The sequence below is a fragment of the Desmodus rotundus genome, chromosome 7 (genome assembly GCF_022682495.2).
Source record: "Desmodus rotundus isolate HL8 chromosome 7, HLdesRot8A.1, whole genome shotgun sequence".
Taxonomy (NCBI): domain Eukaryota; kingdom Metazoa; phylum Chordata; class Mammalia; order Chiroptera; family Phyllostomidae; genus Desmodus; species Desmodus rotundus.
In genome coordinates, this window is record NC_071393.1 from 2,834,010 (window position 1) to 2,855,389 (window position 21,380).

At 56.5% G+C, this 21,380-nt stretch overlaps 1 protein-coding gene across 1 annotated transcript in view; it reads right to left on the reverse strand.

Moving 5' to 3' along the window:
* DNAH10 (dynein axonemal heavy chain 10) overlaps positions 1-20,754 on the reverse strand; it is a 132,318-nt gene extending 111,564 nt beyond the window's left edge. The window contains exons 1-15 of the mRNA XM_045200470.3: positions 20,413-20,754; positions 16,042-16,120; positions 13,238-13,335; positions 11,716-11,853; positions 10,742-10,830; positions 9,613-9,739; positions 7,312-7,394; positions 5,881-5,974; positions 5,082-5,294; positions 4,136-4,286; positions 3,808-3,944; positions 3,343-3,530; positions 3,147-3,237; positions 1,892-2,010; positions 1,131-1,341 (exon numbers count right to left, since the gene is read on the reverse strand). Coding sequence (XP_045056405.3) covers positions 1,131-1,341; positions 1,892-2,010; positions 3,147-3,237; positions 3,343-3,530; positions 3,808-3,944; positions 4,136-4,286; positions 5,082-5,294; positions 5,881-5,974; positions 7,312-7,394; positions 9,613-9,739; positions 10,742-10,830; positions 11,716-11,853; positions 13,238-13,335; positions 16,042-16,120; positions 20,413-20,529 — 1,935 coding nt within the window. The 5' untranslated portion in view covers positions 20,530-20,754. The remainder of the gene's footprint in view (positions 1-1,130; positions 1,342-1,891; positions 2,011-3,146; positions 3,238-3,342; positions 3,531-3,807; positions 3,945-4,135; positions 4,287-5,081; positions 5,295-5,880; positions 5,975-7,311; positions 7,395-9,612; positions 9,740-10,741; positions 10,831-11,715; positions 11,854-13,237; positions 13,336-16,041; positions 16,121-20,412) is intronic.
* Between the last annotated feature and the right edge of the window lie 626 nt (positions 20,755-21,380).

Here is a 21,380-nt window from a genome sequence, read left to right on the forward strand (position 1 = left end):
AAACACCCTTTCGTTTGGACCAGGAAGGAATTTGTAGGAAAATTCTAAAGAGTCAAACTCTAGCTATTACCTCCAGCTACTGTTTCTGAAAACACCGTCAATGGGAAGATACAAATAGAAGCTGTATGTCTTTCTATATCCTTGGCTCTGTTTTGTTTTGTTTTGTTTTTAAACTATAGTGACTATTTGAGGAATGTGAACTTGTACACATGAAAAATATGGAAATAGCATTCAGAAAACTAAAAACATTTCTTTAAAACAGAAGAGGTTTTTCAGTTGTTTAAAAGTAACTCAGGAGCGAAGCAGATGCACGCTCACCTGGCCACTGCGGTAGGGGTGGGTTACAGGGTCGGGAGGTGGGCTTTAAACGGACGACCAGGTGGGGCGCTGTCCCCTGCTCAGCCCTGTCTGGGACCCTCCCTCATAGACATGGGTTCCCAGAGCTGTGCGCCCCACTCGGCCACAGGTGGCAGTCTCGATGTGAGCTCTCGTCCCGCACGACCAGCACCTTGCCCTCAAATGCCAACGGGAGTGGGGGCGGTGGGCAGAACCACATCTGGGCGGTGAGCTGCACGGCCAGGCAGACCAGGTTTTCGTCGGGGCCCTGAGCCATCGAAAGACACCGCCCGCCCAGGGAGGCCGAGGCGAGAGGCCAGGAAGGGCAGGGAAGGCAGGCTGACCTCCGGTGTGCAGTGGGGGCTAGAGGGAGGCAGCCCCTCCCTGACCTCTCTGCCCCCAGCACCGGCGCCCCACTGAGCTCCGCTGTATCTGCCTAACCTGTGCCGCTCTGCAAAGGCTCCGAAAATAACGATAAGACACAATTCTGGAATCATCATCGAGAGAAATACAAACGAGGAAAAGCCTCAGAGACTGATTTCCACGAAACCGGACAAATGGGGGTGCCGGGCCGCCCTCGAGAACCCGCCAGTGGCACGTTTCGACGGCTCCTGTGTGGCGGCAGGCCTGGGTCTCACCGCCTGCCCAGCGCCCCCGGGACAGTGTCCAGAGCAGGCTGGCACCCTTGTGTGACGCCTCAGGGAGGGGCAGACCACCAGGCACCATCCCCGGGCCACAGAAGAGGCTGAGGGGGGACGGACTGCCAGCTCAGGGGGGTGCAAAAGACCCCTCACCTGGCCCGAGTAAAGGCCGCTCGTCTCGCTTCCCGGGAACAGAAACATGTTGATGAACTCGATCAGGATGCTGGGAGCGGCTCTGGAGGTCTCCGCGGAGTAAGCCAGCCACTTGTAGAAGATCATGAATATAAGGTACCCGAAGATGCAGAGCATGAAGAGAAGTTCTGGGATGGAAACCAAGTAGATATTGAACTTCTTCCTGAAATGCCTGGAAAGAAAGTAACCCGTCAACCCACAGAAAAGGCCGGACTGAGACCAACAGTCAATTTCCCGTGAGGAAGCCCCCTTAGCTCCCCGACACTCGCCTCGTGACTCACGCCAGGGACTCAGGGACGTCACAGAGAGCAACGTGAGGACACCGCCAGGTCCCGTCAGAGAAAAAAGGTACGATCTCTTTCTCTTACTACACTAGCTCTCACAGACAAACAAAAGTTTCCTAGTTTATAAAACAAACAAGAACGAACAGGAACACGTGTCGCCTGTTTCCCCCACCTGAACACATGATCACCTTGCTTCCTGCCTTCCTCACCGCCCGACCCCTGCGGCAACGCACTACCAGGCACAGGCTGTGTGCTCAGTAACCCTCTGCCGAGTGAAGGCACCGATGAAACAGCCAAAAAGCTGTGTCACCAAAACAGAATCACGTAACACGGCACCGTCACCGGCTGCCCCCGACCTGTGCAGTCCACCACCCAGAGGCAAAGCAACAAATACCAAACTAGGCTCAGAAATACTGCTTGTACAAAACCTGTACTTACAAGTGGTTAAATATTCCCAGGATGACTCCAAAAGTCATGTGAATAATTCCTAAGATCACAGACATTTTCATTTTGAAAGAGTTCAGGAAAGTGAGGCGGTTTGTGGCCAAGTTCCAAATCTGAAGACGAAACAAACAAAGCTTTAACGCCCTTCCCGTGCCGGAGGTCGCACGGTGCCAGGGGAGCGGCCTGTCCGAAGTCGACAGGCAGCTGGCACTCTGGCAGGGAAGTGCCGTCCAGCTGCTGCTCCCGGTGCTATCACTCCGAGAGCCGCCACTTTCTCAGCCCAGGGCCACAGACTGCCACAGAGCAATTCCATCCTCAACACAAGTTCCGAGCATGCCAAGGAAGCAGGGTCACATTTAGGGGACGCGCCTAGGAAGGGACACCAAGGAGAGCGAGAGGACGCATGCCCGGAGCTCAGGGGACTAGAGCGTTCCCTCTGAGGGGAGCGAGGCAGGGGGCTCAAGGGTCCTGGAGTCTCTGACCCTGGGCGGGGACATCAAGTGTGTGTAACCACCTCACAGACACATTTGATACACTGTCTTGTAAGTATATTTTACAATAAATTTTAACCACAAGGAAAAAAAAGGATGGACAGACTCATTGTTTCGAGGCAGGAGCAGGACTTTAGAGAGTGGGGCTCGGGGCTGGGAACGGGGTGAGAGAGAGGCTGGCCGGCTTGGCCCACCCAAGTGTGCAGCATGGGACTTCCCGTGAGCACGAAGTTAAATGTTAAAGTTGGGTACGGAACTATCTTTTGGGTAAAGCGAGGAGAACGAGAAGGTCTGCTGTGTTTATCTGTGTGTCTCAAGGACACTCTGGAAGGAGACGCACGCAGCCAACACCAGGCCCAGGGTCGGGAGGCAGCCGGGCGCGGATGGAGCGTCCCAGACCAGGTGGGAGGGGACTTCTCACCAGACCGAGACCTTTTCCATGCAGAAGGTATCCACACGGATCCACTCCTGCACCACGTGGGTGCTGTGCCCACTTTATAGTTAAATTAGAGCCTGTGCGGTGCCAGGTGGGCACTGGAAATGTCCGGAGACCCCTGTGTGAAGCAGACGACTGTCTAGCCGCTGTGCTGCACCCTGAAACCGGCACACAATAATGCTGTGTGCAAAGTAACTGGAGAAGAAAACTAAAAGAAGAGGCAAAGCCCGTGACCCTTGCTGGACAGTGAGAAACCACTGCGGCAGCCGGCACTGGTCGCACCACCGCGCACCCAGGGTGACGGGGGGAAGCGTGCACTCACGGGATCGATGCCGAGGGGGTAGGGGCCTTGGAACACGCCGGGGACGCTCGGGTCCAACTGCAAGACCCTGCTGTGCTTGACCACGCTGTCACTGGAACAGAAAGCAAGTGAGGAGGAGGATGGAATCCGGGCCAACGCTTCTCCTACCCAAACCCCGTGTGGTGACGGGACCCGCGTGTGGCTAGGGGACACGTACTTCCAAAGCGTCATCCTGCCGCGCTCGGTGGCCGCATGGCTGGAGCTGTACATGGCAGACACGTTCCAGCCGGAGCCGAAGAGGTTGACGGACTTGGAGAAGCAGTCGTTGTAGATGAGGCCCGTGTACACCGAGAACAGCCCCATCAGCAGGAGGATGTAGCGGCCGTTGAAAAACATGCGCATGATCTGCGAAACGCAGCAGGAGCTGAGCCCACAGCACGGCAGGGGAAGGTGCGTCCAGCCCGAGACCTTGGCTGGTTCAGCTCCTCCACCACTCCCCTCGGGGCTCTCAAACACAAGGCAACGACTCAGACGTCCCTGTCACACTGAGAGGACCGCCGTCATGGTCACGGCCAAACCTTAAGCAGCATTTAAGAGACGGTTCTCCTCTGGTCCAACAGAAGAGAATCGCCACTGACGCCACCCCCGCGGCCAGGACGAGCGGCAGCCCTGGCACTTTTACCTCTTGGGACTGCGCCAGCCTCGGGTGGTCTTCATTCAGCACCAACAGGAGGGCGAACAGGAACATCACGAAGCCGTGGCCGAAGTCTCCGAACATCACGGCGAAGAGGAAGGGGAACGTGATGATGGTGAAGAGCGCTGTGGGGAAGCAAGGACCCGCTGACGCGCGGCCAAGGCGGAGCATTCCCGCCCACCCGGCCTCGCACTGCCCAGCCGCGGCCTGACGGGCCAGGCCGGCACTTTGCAGCAAACAACGTAGCGGAACAGGAGCGGCGGGCTGCCTGCCGAACGGCGGCCCGTTCTCAGATCTGCGCATTCAGACGCCCAACCTGGGTTCACCTCCCGGTAGCTGCCCACTCCGTAGGCATCCACGATGTTCTGAAAGCCCTCGGTGAACTTGTTGGTGCGGATCAGCGTGGGGGGCGTCTCCTTCGTCGGGATTGTGTTCATAAACGAGGGGATTGTAGCACCGCTCTCTCTCTTCCACAGAAAAAAGAAGGAGAGAGAAAACCATTACCACCCAAGAGCCTTTCCAACACACACCGTTGCCTGCTACGGCAAGGCCTGGCGGGGCTCTGTGGGAACTGACTCACACAGTGGAGCATTAGATAGTTCCTTTCAGAAACAGAGGAGTTTGCCCTGACCGTGTGATGCAGTTGGTTGGGCAACGTCCTGCAAAGCGAAAGGTCGCCGGTTCGATTCCCAGGACAGGGGCCTGGGTTGTGGGTTCAGTCCCCGGTTGGAGCACATACAAGAGGCAACCAATAGATGTTTCTCTCTCACATGGATGTTTCTCTCCCTCTCCTCCTCCCTTCTTTCCCCTCTCTCTAAAATTAAGTAAGTAAAATCTTTTTTAAAATAGGGAAGTTTTATTAGGTGAAAAGAACAGTACAAGCAGCATGCAACCTTTTGTGAGAAAAGGAAAGAAAACAAGACCCGTCCATTTCTGCTCATCGGTGATGAGGAGCCTCACAGACACACTGGGACTAAAGCAATGGCTGCCTCTGAGCAGGGGACGGGCGGAGCCGCTGCACCCAGGCGGTGGCATTCTTTGCCTTTCCAACCAGGGGACTGCGTTCCTCACTCAGAAGAGTGAGGTGAGAACACCCGCGCACAAAGGCCCTTGAAGAGCTGGCGCTCCGGAGTCCAGCTCCAAGAAGAGGCACTGGGTGCCCCCTGTGGCTCCATGAAATGCATCCTCTTTATTTCTCCACACTCACGGGCTCTGATCGCCCCAGCAGGCGGATCGCAGTAGGCCTGGCAGGACGGCCTTACCGACCCGTCCTCGAGCGCACGGCGGAGGCCCTGCAGGTCGGCCTCGGGACACCAGACTTCGGCGATGAGGCACTTGTTCGTCACGTCGAAGCTGCACATGTTCAGCATGTGGTAAATGGCTTTCATTTTCTTCACCTGGATGACACGGGTGTAGACCGACTCGGCGGCCTTACATAGCACTTGCCTTAAATAATCCTCGGTTTTGTGGAGCACCTGGGTAAGGACAAAGGCAGGCTCTCAGTGGAGTGGGCAGTCTGCAGTGTCCACCAGGCACCTGCCGGCCCTGGAGACAGCTAAGGGGTGGTTCCTTCCACTCCTCCCCGACCCAGCACCACCAAGGGGCAGGAGGAAAACATAAGCGCAGCCAATCTGATGTTCCCCTGGAGCTGCCTCTCCGGGACACCACCCCAGGGCCAGAGGGGAGGCCAGAGGGCCTGGTGGCTGCAGCAGCAGCATGGCCTGGCTGGGTGCTGAGAGCCCCTGGGTCCTCGCCCGTTCCCCTCCTCGGCCTGGCTCCCCGCCAACCCAGTGAACCACCATCTCCCACCATATCCTTCCAAGAGTTCCCTCTGGCCTAAGCGGGTCACAGTCGGCTTCTTGCCACCGAGAGCCCCTCCGCCATAAGCAGACATGGGAAACTAGAGCCACACTTGAAACAGGCTTGTCTGTCCCCTCCGATGGAGAGTCACACTCTGCCACCACAAAGACGAGCTCTCCTTTCAAAGTCTGTCGCTCTCTAGGTTTCTAACAGGCTGCGAGGATAGTGCTGCCCTGGCCACGGACGCGGCGGCCCACTCACGGTGTACAGGTCCTGAATGCGGGTGCTCAGCCCCTCCTGGATCTCCTGGCGCTCCGCGGCCGTGCTCGGGTACGGGTACACGTGGCAGTGGTAGCTGGAAGACAGAATTCAGCGCAGGCGTGCGTCCCTCGGGGCCGGAAGAGCACCACGGACGGCTGGGATGACACTGGCCCGCACCAGGCACAGCGCCTCCTCGGCGGAAGGCAGGCAGCGCTCTGGGAGAACACGGCCCGGAGGGGCGCCCGCCCCACACACCTCTACTGATGTCAGCAGTGCAGCAGCCTCCCCTGCATCCCATTTCCCTCCCTGGCCGGTAGCTCCCGAAATTCACGCCCAGTACCAACCTCCAGAAACACACCACCCTCCCCGCAGTGGGAATCTTTAAACAAGTTTGAGGCGGAAACACAAAGGTAATACACGACAGCAGTTACCTTTTAAAGAGAGAAGAGGGGGACAGAAGCTCTGGTTCGCCTGTCCCCCACCTCACAGTGCCACACGTCTCAGGGGCCGCGTGATGCCAGGGCTGAGCCCATAGCCCACACTGCAGCCCCCCCCGCACCCGCCTTAATGCTTCCCTTTAAGTTCTGACTTAAAATTAGACCCAACCTCAGCCTGACCCACCACGGTGACGCCCGAGGCACCGTGGGCCTGCCAAGCTGGGCGGTTTTCCTGCCATGCGGTCCAACCAGCGGCTCCCTAGGAAACCACCACCACTGGTTTGCCTGCCTGACACCCCGCAGCCCTGGCAGCTGGGCATCGAACTCGGACACAGGATCAAACACACCAAGACTTTCCTCACCGCCAAGAAACAAGGCGGCTTCTTCTGCGTGTGTGTCTGGCTTGGCTTGTTTTCCCAGTTGTTGACAAGAGTAAGTCACAGGCAGGTTCCTGTTGTGATGTCCTCCCCACCTGCTGCGGTCCTTCACCCGTGTCTCCTCGGTGAGCCGTCCCCTCCCGTTTTCACCACTGAGGACACCGCAACTTGGTGACACGCCTGAGGCTGCCCAGGTCAGAGCCCGCATGCCTCCCGCCACGCACCCCACCCCTTGTGCAGGGGAAAACCGCCCCGTGTTGGCCAGAGGAGAAACCACAACCCCACTAGGTCTCCGTGTGGCGAGCGGCGACAGAAGGCACAAGATACCAGGATTTGATTCTTCTTCCCATTGACCTTAAGTCAGTCTTGATTTCCAAAAAGCAAAAAACAAAAAAAACCCAAATCTGAGAATGTTATTAACACGGTCTCTACTTTTAAGTTGTTTTAAGTGTTATACTGGCGAGAGAGAGAACAAATATTTAAAATCATGGGGTTTCGGCAAAGACGTCACATGACGAAACCCAGCAGCCTCTGAACCCCTGCGTTCCTCCTCCGACAGAGCACTAGAGGCTCCCGAACACAAAGAAAGAAACGACGTGGGCGCTGCTGCTTCTTACCAATCACATATCTTCTTAACCTTGTGGCCGATCTGCTCTCCCCAGAAGGATATCAGGAACACGTGCCATTTCATGACTTCTCCCTGCGGAGTGAGCAGGACAACGGTCACTTCCGTGGCCAGCACAAAGTCGGCCACTGCTTCGGTTCGTCAGGCAGCAAACACGGCCGGCCCTCGGCACGGCAAGGCCACCGCCAACACCTCCTCACCCCCAACCGACACCAGCAACGTGGTCTTTTCTGGTCACTTGCAGACCTGCAGAGCGACAAAAGTCGTGAGTCGCCCAGCGTGCACGCGCCCAGCTGAGGTGGACAAGGTGACTTCCTGCTTCGCCTTGAACCGTAAAAAAATGTCCTCATCAGGACGCATTCAGCACAAGGTTTGCACACTTTCGTGCTTTTCATCGGTGACGCTGGTGCTTAAAGGCCCCCAGCACAGTGCTCAAGCGCCAGCCCGTGTCCCTGAGCGCAGGGAGGTCAGACAAGCTGCGTCCACGTGTGAGCGACGGTGCTGCTGGCTGAGATCACAGCTAACGAATCAACAGAATCTATTCAGTAAGGCGTCTTTACAAAGAAACACAGAAACAAAGCTGCGTGTTGCTGGTTGGACAGAATGCTGTGACCAGAGGCTGGCAGGCACCTCGCCATTTCCCTCAGCGGCTCGGTGTTCGCAGAGAATTCACGGAACAGAACTGCCGTGAATAACGAGGACTGACTGTACTTACAAATATCCCACAAAAAGAAGGAACAGGATTTTGGCCTGTTTGCCAGGCACTGTTCTGGTGCCAGGGATGTAGCACTAAACACACTCAACTACCTACCGGTGTGTGTGTGGGGGGGGCGCACTTAAGAGTCAAGTTGGCATCAAGAAACAAAGGAAATACCTCAGTGTCGAGTGGAGGTAAGTGCAATACAGGAAGGAAAGCCGGCGGAGGGACAGGGAGGGGGCTGCGCCTCTAGATGGGGTGAGCAGGGAAGGGACATGGGACCTGAAGGAAAACAGTGGGAGGGAGCACGCCCAGGACACGGGGACCAGAGCCTTGCAGCAAAGGGAAGCTCGTGGACAGGGCAAGGCGGGGGTGTGACCCGGTGATGACTAAGGCTTTGAGCCTCCCGCTGGGTGGGAGGCGGCAGGTGGGGGAGAACAATGCCGCCTGGGAGGCCCAGAGCAGGTGGGGGGAGGGGGGCTCAGTGGGCAGAGGCTCCTGCTAAGTGGAGGCACTTCAGGTCCGCAGGCTGGTGTCCTGGAGCGGGGGTAGGGGTGCCAGGTAACGAGGGCCAGAGTCTCCTCCTGTTTAAAGGATGGGCCAACAGACCTGCTCATGGACGAGGCACAGGGTGTGAGGAAGAAGAGGGTCCAGAGTGACCCCCAGGCTTTGGCCCTGAGCAGTCAGCAGACAGAACTGCCACCCGCTGGGCTGGGCAGGCCTGGAAGGGCAGGCTGGGGTCAAAGACCAGGAAAGGTCAGTTTTAGGCACGAGGCAGAAAGTTAAAGGGTGCTTGGGGGAGAGGCCCCAGCTAGACTTGGGGGACGGCATTTAAAGCCATGGAATTACATGGGACCCCAAGGGCGGGGAGAGGAGGGAGCAGTCCAAGACCGGAGCCCTAGGGCACGAGGGACAGGAGCAGGTCAGGGAGCCTCGGCAAAGCAGGCCGTGGGCTCCTGAAAGCAAGGACTCAGGTGGCGGGGGGCGGGGAGGCCATGGCCAGGGCCAGCAGAGGAACGGCTGGTGTGGATGCAAGACTGGTGCCACCGAATAAATAAGTGACGGAGCCGTCCCTGAGGCCAACTGGGGGCTCGGGAGCCAGGCCACTCGGTCAGAGGAGCATGGAAAACATGACGGAGCCGAAGGATGGGCACAGGGGGGATGGCGCTGCTTCACCTCTGTGACCTTCCTGCCGAAGTCACTGACCCGAATCTCGTCACGAGAACAGGTCAGACAAACCCAAACTGAGCGATGGGCAGGCTTCCGAAACAAAGGGCCTGTACCAGTTTGAAATGCCAAGGTCACCAAAGTCAAGGGAAGACTGAGAAATCCCCCAGAAAGAAGGAGCGCGAGGAACTGGGACCAGGGAGGCCACAGGGCGAGTCTAACCCAGACCCTCTGCTATGGGAGACAGAGCTGAGACAGCCGGCGAACGCTGAGCTGTGGCCAAGTCCATGGTGGCCTCCACGTCCTGCCGCAGCAGTGCGGGAGGACGTCCCGATCAGGGAACCACACGGGACACGGAGGACGAGGCGCCAGGCTAGCACTTGCGCTCTGCGGTGGGCCTGCCGCCATGCACGGGGCTGCGACACTCACCGTCTCGGGGTCCTCCAGGGGCTCGTCCAGCTCCGCGCAGGTCACGATGGTGTACCCTTTGCAGGCCCTCCACAGCATTCTTTCAAACGCTTCCACTTTCCCTTGGTTAATGAGGCCAGACACAAAGCTGCGAGGCAACACGGGCAGGCGGCGGTCAGCGGAAAGCAGCGGACCCTTACCAAACACATTCAAGACGTGAGGAAGACTTTCATTTCAGACAAAATGGCAGGGATGCGGAAGGCCCCCAATCGCCAAGTATCTAAAATGCTGGACAAAGAGTTTCTGAAACATCCTTTCCAATGCAGGGCTGAGCCTCGGATTAGAGAAATTCTGAGAAATCAAAGCGAAGGCACCTTGTGCCGCCTCGCTGCCTCGTATTGGCCTTGAGCTTCCACCCAGCACAGGAGACGGGAGACAGGCAATGGGTCTGCACAGGGGAGAAGACACTGACCCCCTCACACTCCACCCTCTGAGGTTGGGACCCCCCAAAGGGCTACACCTTCAGTGAAGGGAGGGAGGAGAAAAAAATCCACCTTGCAAAGGGGCCTACTAAGTACACTTGTTTGCTTCCACTCTGGATGGGGGGAGATCTTCGTGGAGAACTTACAACCACAGGTTAGAATTCACTCAGGCTTGTGGCTTAAATTCTCATTAAATGCACAACGAAAAGACAAACAAAAACAAAAAAGCCTCACTCGGAAACTAATGTAAAATGACCCCAGGTTGGTAGCGGGTTCTCAGGTGCCTAACGAATGTAAAATCCCTCTCTCTGGAGGAGTAAGCGACTCTTCGAATCTGGTTCACGAATGAACCAACTCAGTTCAGCCCGTGTCCCCACCATGCAGAGCAGGCCCTGCCGCTGCAGGGACCGGGTGGCCCAGGGCCACCGGAGCCACACCAGCACAAGCGTCCTTCTTCCCAGCGCACTGTGCTGAGAAGCAGCACCCGTCACACCCACCGGCGGCTAAAAGCTCATGGCACAGGGCCCTTCACGGCAGCAGACCCAGGCACACGCGTTTCCTTCAACAAGCATCCGCCTTCTCCCACCCGAGCCCAGGCTTCTGAAGGTGCCCACGCACCCACCCTGCAGAGTGTGCCCGCCCCGGACGGACACCCAGGCGTCACCCACCCCAGCTTTGCTCCCAGCCTCTGCATAGAGCTGTAGTCCAGCAAGGAGTCGCTGTCCAAGGCGGGGAATTCTTCGTACGTGGGTTCAAACTGCGACGAGAGAGGAAAACAAGTGTGTCCCGGGAACTGTGAGCGTGCACGTCACGTTTCCACACAAGAGTGCGGGGCCTCGCCACCGCCTCCTCAGACCTGGGCGCCCTCCGTGACGCAGACACGCCACTCAGTGCTGCACCCCTCATCTGTGAGCTACCTGCGGACATTTCCATAAAAGTAGAGTCACAGCCCTGGCTGGAGTGGCTCAGTGGATGGAGTGCCGGCCTGCGAACCAAAGGGTCGCCGGTTCGATTCCCAGTCAGGGTCCATGCCTGGGTTGCGGGTCAGGTCCCCAGGAAGGGACATGTGAGAGGCAACCACACGTTGATGTCTCTCCCCCTCTCTTTCTCCCTCCCTTCCCCTCTGTGTAAAAATAAACAAATAAATTCTTTTTTAAGAAAGCAGAGTTACAATTTTTGTCATCCCCTTAATCCAAGGTAATTTTCTGACATGAAACTAAGTTCGGAAGAGACATACTTCTCTCCGATACTCAGGTGAATGCCAGAATACTACATAGGCTGTTCTTTATTCTCATAAATTAGGGGGGGGTTTTACCTCCTTTACTCTTAGCAATTTGGAAATAAAAACAACTTTAGAATTGAACTTCCTCTGTCCAATTTTTTCTCATGATCACGAAGATTTTCTTCAACTGCAAACTAAAGCATTTTACCAAGAGGAGGTACTGTAATTGCTAAAAGCAACCAACACAGGGAAAGACCGAGCTCTTCTCACGTCTCATCGTCCAGCCAAACGCACAGCCAAGACCAAGCGCCTCTGGGCAACAGCAGCACGTCACCCAGAACCGAGAGCAAAACTGAGGCCTGATGGGAAGGAGGCTCCCATGGAAGAGACGGGGGCGGGGGGGGGGGGGGGGGGCCATACCTCCACGTTCCGTCTCAGGAAGGTCTTCGTCACCCTCAGCATGTGCGTGTACTCGATCAGTTCCAGCAAGTTCTTCCTCAGCTTCTCCTTGTTCTTCGTGACCTCTCGCAGCTCCACCTCGAGCTTCTGCAGCTGCTCCTGAAACAAGATGGCAGCTCCTGGAGCCCCAGCCTGGGTCTGACGGCCTCCCGTCCCGGCGGGGCTCTGAGAAGGCCAGACTCTGTGCAGCTGGGACAGGAAGCGTGCGCCAGGTTCTAAAGGCCGTCGTCCGCTGCTGCTCCGTTTGAATGCGGGTGATTGCAGGAGCGGGGCCATGTGATGCGCAAGGAGGCCGGGCCCCTCGGGCTGCAGTGACTCGGATGCAGATGCCCCTGGCTTGGCGAGCCCGCCGTGCCTGCCTGTCCTCTCTCCCACACCGCGAGTCTTCCTCTTTCAGGGCTGCGTGTCCTCTTATTTGCAGCGCAGGAAACAGGTTTAGTTGCCTGTTACAAACGTGGGTATTCCTGTCTCTACCTTAACCGTTTCCACACAGCCGCACTGACAATGAACTGGGCATAAACTCTTCTTAAATACTGTGGTACAGGCACAGCATTCTTAACAACGCTTAAGAATAAAAACAACAGAGGCGGAACTCTGAGGAACAGACGCCTGGCTCAGGGAACGCGTGTGCTCCCACAAGTCCGGGGACACGCCGCACACGGGGCTGTGCTCCGCGCCAGAAAGCCTGCGATCGCGGCATTTGGGGTTATATCCCCACCAGCCCTTCACACAGGCCAAACCGGGTGACTGCTTCCTGCTCCTCTGGTTGTAGGACCCTCCCTCCTCCCTCAGGTCCACTCACGCACCAAATGTGCGGTGGCGCCTCCTAGATGGACCAACAGGGCGGCCAGCAGTGGGGCGGCCCCAGTCACACAGTAGCGACCCTCCCAGAGGGGCTGTCAGGAGCTCTCAGCCCTGGCCAGGGTGGCACTCGATCAGGTGACTGGACTAAACCTCAGGGGTCACTCATGGTACGGGTGCAAGTGTACTCACAGGGGGACGCTGTGTCCCCAACACCTGAGACACTCAACTCCGGCAGAAGGAATTCCGTTGGCTGCCCACCTAGAACAGCCTCTTGCCTCCTGCTGGCTTCTGAAAATGAAGGGGGAGGCTCAGGGAAGCGGGGACGGGCCGAAGCCTCGAGGACTTGCGGGGGGGAGAGGCGTGCTGTGGCCTGGAGAAGCCCCGGCCGACCACTCAAGATGCCCCCTGCCCAGGACGCAGCCTCTCGAGCGGCTGTCCCTAGCCTGCGTTGACCACCACCAGGAAAGGGAGCGCACGCCTTGAGCTTTAAAAGAAAACCGGGCTCCAGGGAACGTGCATCGCAGGTGACCTGTTTCTGAGCGTGAGCTGCCACGGGGCTCTTTCATTTGCACTCACGGTTTTGAGAGGAAAGGCAGAAAAGCACCAGGCAACGTCAAGCGAGTAAATAAGCACATTCTGAGAACAGTGACCTGAAACGGCGTCATCGGAAGCAAGTTACCTGCATTTCTAGAACCTGCTTAAGAGGCGGTGCAGGAGGACTGGCCTCTCCCTCCGGAAGGGGGATATCAGCTCGGTCGATCTCCTGAACCAGATACGCTGCGGAGACAAGTTGCACGAGTCACACTCCCAGCAGACTGGGGGGCACGCCCACCAGCACACCGTGCGCCCCACCGCTCCCAGGCCCCCTGAAGATTAACGCCCAAAGGCACCAAAACCCTTGCTTTGCTTGTCCCAACGGACTCACAGGTCGCCTGCCGCGACCTTCTCTCCAAAGATGGCACTGCCCAGACAGAGCAGCACGCGGCACCGCGGTGACACCAGGACCTGGGAAACGCGCCCTGAAATCCCCGACTTGCTAATCATTGCTAACACTTGTGTTAAAGGACCGTGGGGCACAGCGGTGTCTGCAGGTGCAGAAGGAAGAGCGGGGGAGGGACACACGTGGCAGTACCGCAGCAGGCCAGGGACCAAGCCACCACCGTCCCCACTGTGACCACGCAGAAGCCCCACCTCCTCACGGTGACCCTGTCTCCCCGTCTGCCCACTCCCCCTCATCATTAGGCACTGAGGACGTCCGAGGGCGGTCAGCGGCGACCTGCCTTCAGAACGAGGCCTCCGGACTGCTGGCCACACAGACAGCGTTTTGGTCACACTCGAGACACCGTCTAGGCCTCAGCTGTGTGTGGCTCCAGGCCCAGGAAACCCAGCCCACCAACCACACCCTTGGGAGCCTGACTGGTGACCCCTACTCTGACGCCCACCAATCAGCCAAGACCAGGACCCCAACGGAGCACACCCCACCTCCCTCAGCCCAGACGTCATCGGGGAGCCAGGGTTCAGCTCAGCTCAGCTCAGTTCACACCAGCTCAGCCATGCCTCCAGGTTTGGTGCCATTTCCTTAAATAACCCTTTACTCTCTCGGCTACAAACTCCTGTTTGTGTTTGGTGGGGCTTCGATGCGCACAGGTGAACAAAGCCGCTTAGTTTGGTGACACCACCTGGGACAGCAGACGCCACAGGAGGACGGAAGTGCCCACTGGGACAGTCACAGCTTCCAGCGTGACCCGAGCGAGACACGGGCGGAAAGCCAGGTGCTCCGGACAGCGCCCCGGGAGCCGTGATGTGTCCACGCAGCTTCCCTCCTGCCCCAGAAACCCGGGGTCACCAAGCCAACAGTGAACTGGCCAAAATGAAATTTTTTGGTTTATATTTCCAATTCCAGGAAGTGTTTTTTCCCTTAACATAAAAGTCATGATACCTGGTAAAGTCATTACCAGATATGATATTTGGCAAGTATTACTAATTTCATTTAAAAAAAAAAAAAAAGGGTACTCTGGTTTCTCTTCAGGTCACATAAATCTTTTGCCTTAAAAAAAAGCAAAAGCAAGAGAAAAGCGAGGCTGCCTTACCAACGAGACAGCAAAGGAGGCACAGGGTGGAAATGGATGTAAATCGTTTGCACCCACTTATACCTACGTTTGCTCAACAGTTCCTTTTTTTGAAGCCTGTATCCGTTTTGAAACAAGGTTACGCTTCAGGAAGTCCCGGGCACGTCTGATGTGTTAGCATCTCGCCCTGCCCTTAAAAGCCTCGTTCCAAACGTGCGACCCTTCCAACGACTCACGCCCGGTGGCAAAGCCAGGAACACGATGTCACTATCACGGCGACTTGCCCCTGTTGTGCCGCAAGGATTTTTAAAACACACACTACCTGGCTGCTTAGTCAGGGGCACTGACCTCTTTTCCCTTAGCTTGTCAAATAAAAAAATGACAGCAGCCAACACAGTAATGGCCGTCCTGTATGAATGTATCAAAATTGTACCTATTTTTGTCAGACTGGCAAAAAAAAAATGTTCTGCGGCATGCCACAGAATTTTAGTTGAGTGTCTACGTGCACCGTGGATGGAGAAGGCTGGAGATGGCTGCTTACCGCACACCCCCCCCCCACCTGTAAGCAGGACCTCAAATATCAGAAAAGAAAGACCACAGATGACTCAAAGATCATTTCCACCTTGAAAATCCCCAATTAAGAAATATGAGCTCCACAATCATTCCTGGCTACTGGAACGAAAAGTCAGTCTCCCCTGCAACTCTCTCATCCCCATACTTTTCTGTCCATCCTTCTCAGAACAAAGGTTGCCCTTCAGTCAGTAGTCGGAGACCATTTTCACCCCCGTCTCAGCAGAACCTCAGCGCCTGAACTGCGGCTGCCTGCTCAGGCCAAGACGTTAAAATCCGCACAGGTGAGTGAACGGGTTCAGCTACTACTGGGCCTCGGGGGCTGAGAGCCAGGAAACCGCGATCTACCACCTTCGCGGAGGGAGCCAACCCGACAAAAGGAAACTATTGTTAACCAGCCTGCCTGCCACTTCCTGCCTCCTGTGCGCACTGAAGGAATTTCCAGTCACCGTGAACGTGCACACGAGTTTTTAAGTTGTAATTAACTACAAGGGATTGGCTAAATAAATCAGGGCACGTTCAGGTAATGCGCAGCGTGCAGCCACTGGCGACGAGGACGGGTCGGCAGGTTCGCTGCCGTGACAAGATGCCGCAGGGTCACTTAGTGCTGACCAAGGCACAGAGCCTGCGACAAAGTAACCTGGCCGTCCTGGACGCAAGGCCCTCCTTGTACAGGTGAGCAGTAAAAAGCAACGTAAACCCACGTAACAGTGTTTAGCTCCGAAGAGTGAGACACGGGCGGTTTCTTTCTTCCTGTCTGCCAATCTGGATTTTCTAATTTTTCTCAAGTGAGGACGGTTCGCTCATATAAAAACGATTACTGAGGTTATTAAAATACACTTACCCAGTATCCGCTCCAGCTCTTCACACCTCTTCACCTCGCCAACAAATTTTCTTTGGAAAGAACTTACATTCTGGTTGAGCTGAGAAAAGAAGAAAAACTTTTCTTGGAACACTCTGAAACTTAAGGAATTGATTGAAAAAATAAAATACCACTGGCGAGGGTTTGGGGGAAGAGCGCACCCTCAGGGGCCGCTGAGTGGGAGCACAAGCCGATGCCGCCTGCCGGGACAGCGACTGGGCAACAGCTACCAAAATGCCGGAGAGGTGCCCTTCGGCCCAGAACTACCCTGCGGAGAAATTTAACCTAAGGAAAGAACCACGAATACGGACACAGGTTTATCTGGAAGAAAGCGATCTCAGGAACAGAGAGAAGCTGATTGAAAGAAGAAAACCGATGGAGGAAATTACAGGCTGTACTCACACCGTGGAGTACCACGCGGCACACTCAGCATCACAGGCGCCGGGACTCCGGCACAGAGCGACAGAGGGAGGAAGGCACAAAGGGGCACCGGGTGTGATTCCGTTTCTAGGAACCGCCCAGGAGAGGCAGACCTGCAGGCGGCCCGGAGGTGAGCGGCTGCCTGGGGCTGGGGGATTGGGGCCCGCTGTCCAGGAACACAGGGGTCCACTGGGGTGACGGACGCACAGCTCGGTCAGTTTTCATGGACAGTGCAGCTGAAACGAGTGGCTTTTATTACAGACGTCAGCGAAGTTGTATAAAAAGCATGATTGTCATGTAACTTACGCACTTTTTAAAACTATAACTGTTGTTAACCCTCCACTGAGGACATATTTATTGGTTTTAGAGAGAGGAAGGGAGAGAGAAACGACATCAATCAGTTGCCTCCCAAGTACGCCCCGGCCAGGGATTTTGGCTTTTGGGACACACTCCAACCAACTGAACAACCAGCCAGGGCTATTATGTCCTGGTGAAAAATGATGTTTAAGTGACTAAGGCATTTGATTATATTAAGAAATTATTTTTAAATTTTAGGTGTGATAATGATATTATGGTTACGATTTTTAAGTGGCCTTACCTTCGAGAGATACTTTCTGAAATAATCTGTAAATGAAATTATACACCTAGGACCAGCTTCACAATGTTCCTGGGGGTCGGGGGTTAGAGCGGGAGGAGTGGCCAGAGCTTCTCCTGCAGGGACACAGGCGGTCACTGTGCCCGCACGCTCTTCCCTCAGCCTGACTTCTAATACCGAGCTCAAAACAATAAGCAACAGTGTAAAAGAATATCTAATAAAACCAGGAAATTATTCATGGTTTGTGTCTAAAAAAGGTTAGATATTTTCAGTGTGGTTCCAGTTTATATAAATATATATGTACGTATAAAAATACTATTAAAAATTCACGCTTGACCAATATTAACCACAAAGTTTAAGTGTTTATTTCTAAGTATTGGAATCAGAGAAGTTATTATCTTATTGTTCCATTTTCCAAAGTTCCCCCCAGTGTGTGTTTTTCTCCACGTTACTTTTATAATAAAAACTTCACAGCATTCATTCGTGTGGAAGGCAGTTAGGGGCAAGAACCCTTGACTCAAGCAGCGTCTGGGTGGGCGACACACAGAATCAGGCAGCAGCATGGCATCAAACTGCCCAAACGTGAGAGCGTCTACCCCACAGTTTCCGTTCTTTTTTCTATTTTATTTTATTTTGTTATTTTTAGACAGAGGGGAAGGGAGGGAGAAAGAGAGGGAGAGAAACATCAATGTGCGGTTGCCTCTTGCATGCCCCCTACTGGGGACCTGGCCTGCGACCCAGGCATGTGCCCCGACTGGGAATCGAACTGGCAGCCCTTTGGTTTGCAGGCTGGTACTCAATGCGCTGAACCACACCAGCCAGGGCCCAAAGGTGCCGTTCTTGCTCAGTCTTTTGAATTATTTTTTAAAGAAACAACCAGAAGAAGGATTTTAAGAAGTTCTAATTTCACTTCTGCCTGTCACAGTCACACTCATTTCTGGAACTCACCCTTGTCTAAAGGGACACTTTCCGGTTCCTAATGCTCCAGGCACATCTGTTCCTACCGAGCTGAGAATGTGAAGGGGAAGCACAGGCATCAAAACCTGTCATGAGCAGCGCCCCGTCTCCATTCCCATTTTCTGCCTTCTCACTCTCAAACACCGGCAAGTCTAAGAGGACACTGTGGCTCTCCGAACACCACCTCTGTGAAGAGGCAGGTGTCTGCGGCCACGCTGCCAATGTGGTGGGGCTGGACGGCCACCTTCACCACCACTTTAGGTGTATTCTCTGCTTCCTCCCGTTAGGTGGCTTCTTTTACAAAGTTTTGTTTCTCTTTCCTTTTTAGGAAGGCGACATCACCCTCATTCGGAGCCAGGGACAGGAAGTAGCTTCACTTGAAGCCTAACATTTAACCCAGGAAAGATGGCAGGGGGCGGGGGGTGGTTGGAGGGTGCCTGGCGCAGTTTCCACTGATCTGCACCCCAACCCCCGGTGTGGCAGCTGAAGGACATCCTCAGGTTGCAGATTGGTACTGGGAGAGGGGCTCTCGCCCTTCACTGGGCCCCACCGCCCACTAAATAACCTCTTCTCCAGGTCTGCTCACTGGCTGTCACTGCAGGCACCCTCGGCCACCTCCTTTCCCTCAGAAGGATTATCTTTTTAAAAGTGGAAAATCATTCAGCCCATGCAAGCCAGGGAAGACGGGGATCAGGGACCCCATCAGGTGAATGCAAAGTCCGTAAAGCGCCAGGCAAGTGCGGGAAGTGCCAGGAGTGATGGAACATTCTGCACTAGCAGGATGCTGCTGCTCTCGCACAACACAGCCCCCCACCGCCGGCCCACTGTCACCCAGCTCTGAAAGCCCGGCACCCCACGAGAGATCATCTAGCATTTCAGTTCTATTTTCCTTCTGGGAAAAGATGCACTATACTCTCCTTTCCCCACTGATTTTCAGTTCTAAGGATCCCAATGTCAAGGCCGGCAGTGAAACTGGAGTCTGGGTGGCGATTAGGGCACTGGGGCAGCTCCTGGCCGGAGCTCTAACAGGATGGAACAGCTCCACCTGCCCTAGAGGAGGGAGCATGTTTCTGCGGCGACTGTTTCCTGATCCTCTGAGGCGCTACTCACAGGTGGACGCAGCACCTGCCAGGTCAGTGGGTACCAGGTGCTGGAGCCCAAGGGGCTCCAGGAACCAGGAACAGAGTGGTGCCTGCCCTGCAGCCTCACCTGTCCCTCTGACTTTGGATTGCCTTACAGTGCCAACCCAAGATCACTGACCTCAGTGCTCGGGGAGGGTGTTCCCTTTCGAAGGACCCCCCCACCCCAGAAAGATGAAGGGAGACAACCTTAATGAACTGATGACAGCTGTGGCCCAGGAAATGAAATGCCCATCTAAGTGACTGTCAGTTCCATCAGTAAGTACCAGGTCCGGCTTAATAATCTCCCTTCCACACCCTGTTCTTCCCGATCACACTTCATAATCAGGGTGTTTATCTGTCTCCTCCCAGGCTGTGAGCAACGAGAACACAGGGACCTTGTCCTCCTTGCTGGCCACTGAGTCCCCAGCACCAAAACCAGCATCTGGAACAGAGCAAGCCCTCAATAAAAGCTTGTGGCTTCACTCAACAGATGCCCATTAAGGCCCACAAGTGCCAAGAGCTTCAGGACTCAGGAGTGAACAAGTCGGGCAAGGCCCTTATCCTTGGGGGTTAGCAGTTCCTGGTGGAGACAAACAATAAACAAGTAAACAGATACATAAACAAGTGTTTATTGTTACTTGTTGGTGAGACAGCTCCCATTCAACAAACACTGCCGGCTCTCCCACTCCCCACCCGGCAAGTGCCCCACATCAGTGAACGAAACCGACAAGGCTCCCTTCCCTCCAGGAGCTTACACAGGCTCACTGCCAAGTCAGGCTCTGGGCTCACCTGGCAGCGCGTTCGCCCAGACCTTCCCAGGGCCGGCTCCTTTGCATCAAGTCTCGGCCCAACCGTCCCCTCCCCCGAGAAGCCTACCTTGACCACCGCCAGCCAAGCCACCCTCACACCGGCCCCCCTTTACTTTCTTTATAGCAATTTCCTTGTTTATGGACTTATTTTGTCCAATCTTTGTCCCCCGCCGCCCCCATAAGTTCCAGAAGGGATCCGAGAGGCCTTATCAGATTTGTCCTCCCACTTAGCCCTGCGCCTGGCGCGGAAGCATCTGATGGTACAACCCGAAGTTGCCGAAGCCCAAGCGGCGCGTCCCCAACTAAGGCTGGACGCTGGGCTCGGTCCCGCTCTGCCGCAGCTCCGGCCGGAGGCCGGGGCCTCAGCCTCCCCGCCTGGGAAAAGGAGCAGAGGCGCGGCCCGGCCCGGGCGCCGGCGGAAAGGGGACCCGAGTCCCCGGGCGACACTCACGTCTCGAAACTGGACCAGGCCCTTCTCGCCCAGGGCGCTCAGGCACTCATAGGCCGTGCCCGACTGCAGGAAGAGCTGCGCCAGGCACATGCTCTCGCTCCGGAACAGGGACCCCATGGCGGGCCGGCCGGCGGGCCGGCCCGCGCCCCGGCGGGGCCCGAAGGGCGGCGGCGGCTCCGCGCAACGCGGGCCCGCGCGGTCAGCCGGGGCGGCCCAGGCTTCGGGCTCCTTCTGCGGCCTGGCAGCGGCCCCGCACCATGGGGCTCCGGGCTGCAGCCGCCGTCCCCAGTCCTGCTGCCGCGGCCGCCGCTCCAGCCGCCGCCACTGCCGCGTGAAGCCCCGCCCCCAGCGACGGCCGGTTCCGGTTCCGCCCCCCCCCCCCCGGGGCCGACCAATGGCGCTCGGAGTTGCGCCCGGCCGCGGCGGCCCGGTGGCCAACCGACGCCGACCCGGCGGAAGACCGCGGGGCCCCGGACGCTGAGCCAGGCTCGGAAGGAGGGCCGCCGCTGGCCATGCCGCTTGGAGCCTTTGAAGAAGAGCCTACTGAGTGTACGTGCCATGAAGTTCGCCCGACGAGAGCACGCAGTCCCGGGGTTCCGGTCTAGTGACAGCTGTGCGGCCCTCCGCACGCGCGGTGTCAGAACCCGCCGTCAACCCCGACGCCTGCGCGGCCGCGGGCAGTCCCCGCCGCGTCCGCAGGGCCCTGCAACCGCGGAACAGCTTGGTCCCCACAGATCTGCCTATTCAGGACACTCATATCCACGGAGCTACCCCCGGGACGTGCGGCGTCTGCTCTCGAGTCCCGTCCCCGGGCAGACCAGAAAGCAGGCTCAGACCACGGCACGGCGATAGCGTCTCCGTCGCTCCGGTCTTCTGCGCAAGCTCCTGCACCCAGCAGCCGCAGTGACCTCTGACACCGGGCCGAACTCACGCAGCCTACCTGAACCCTTCTGGCTTCTCCTACCCCA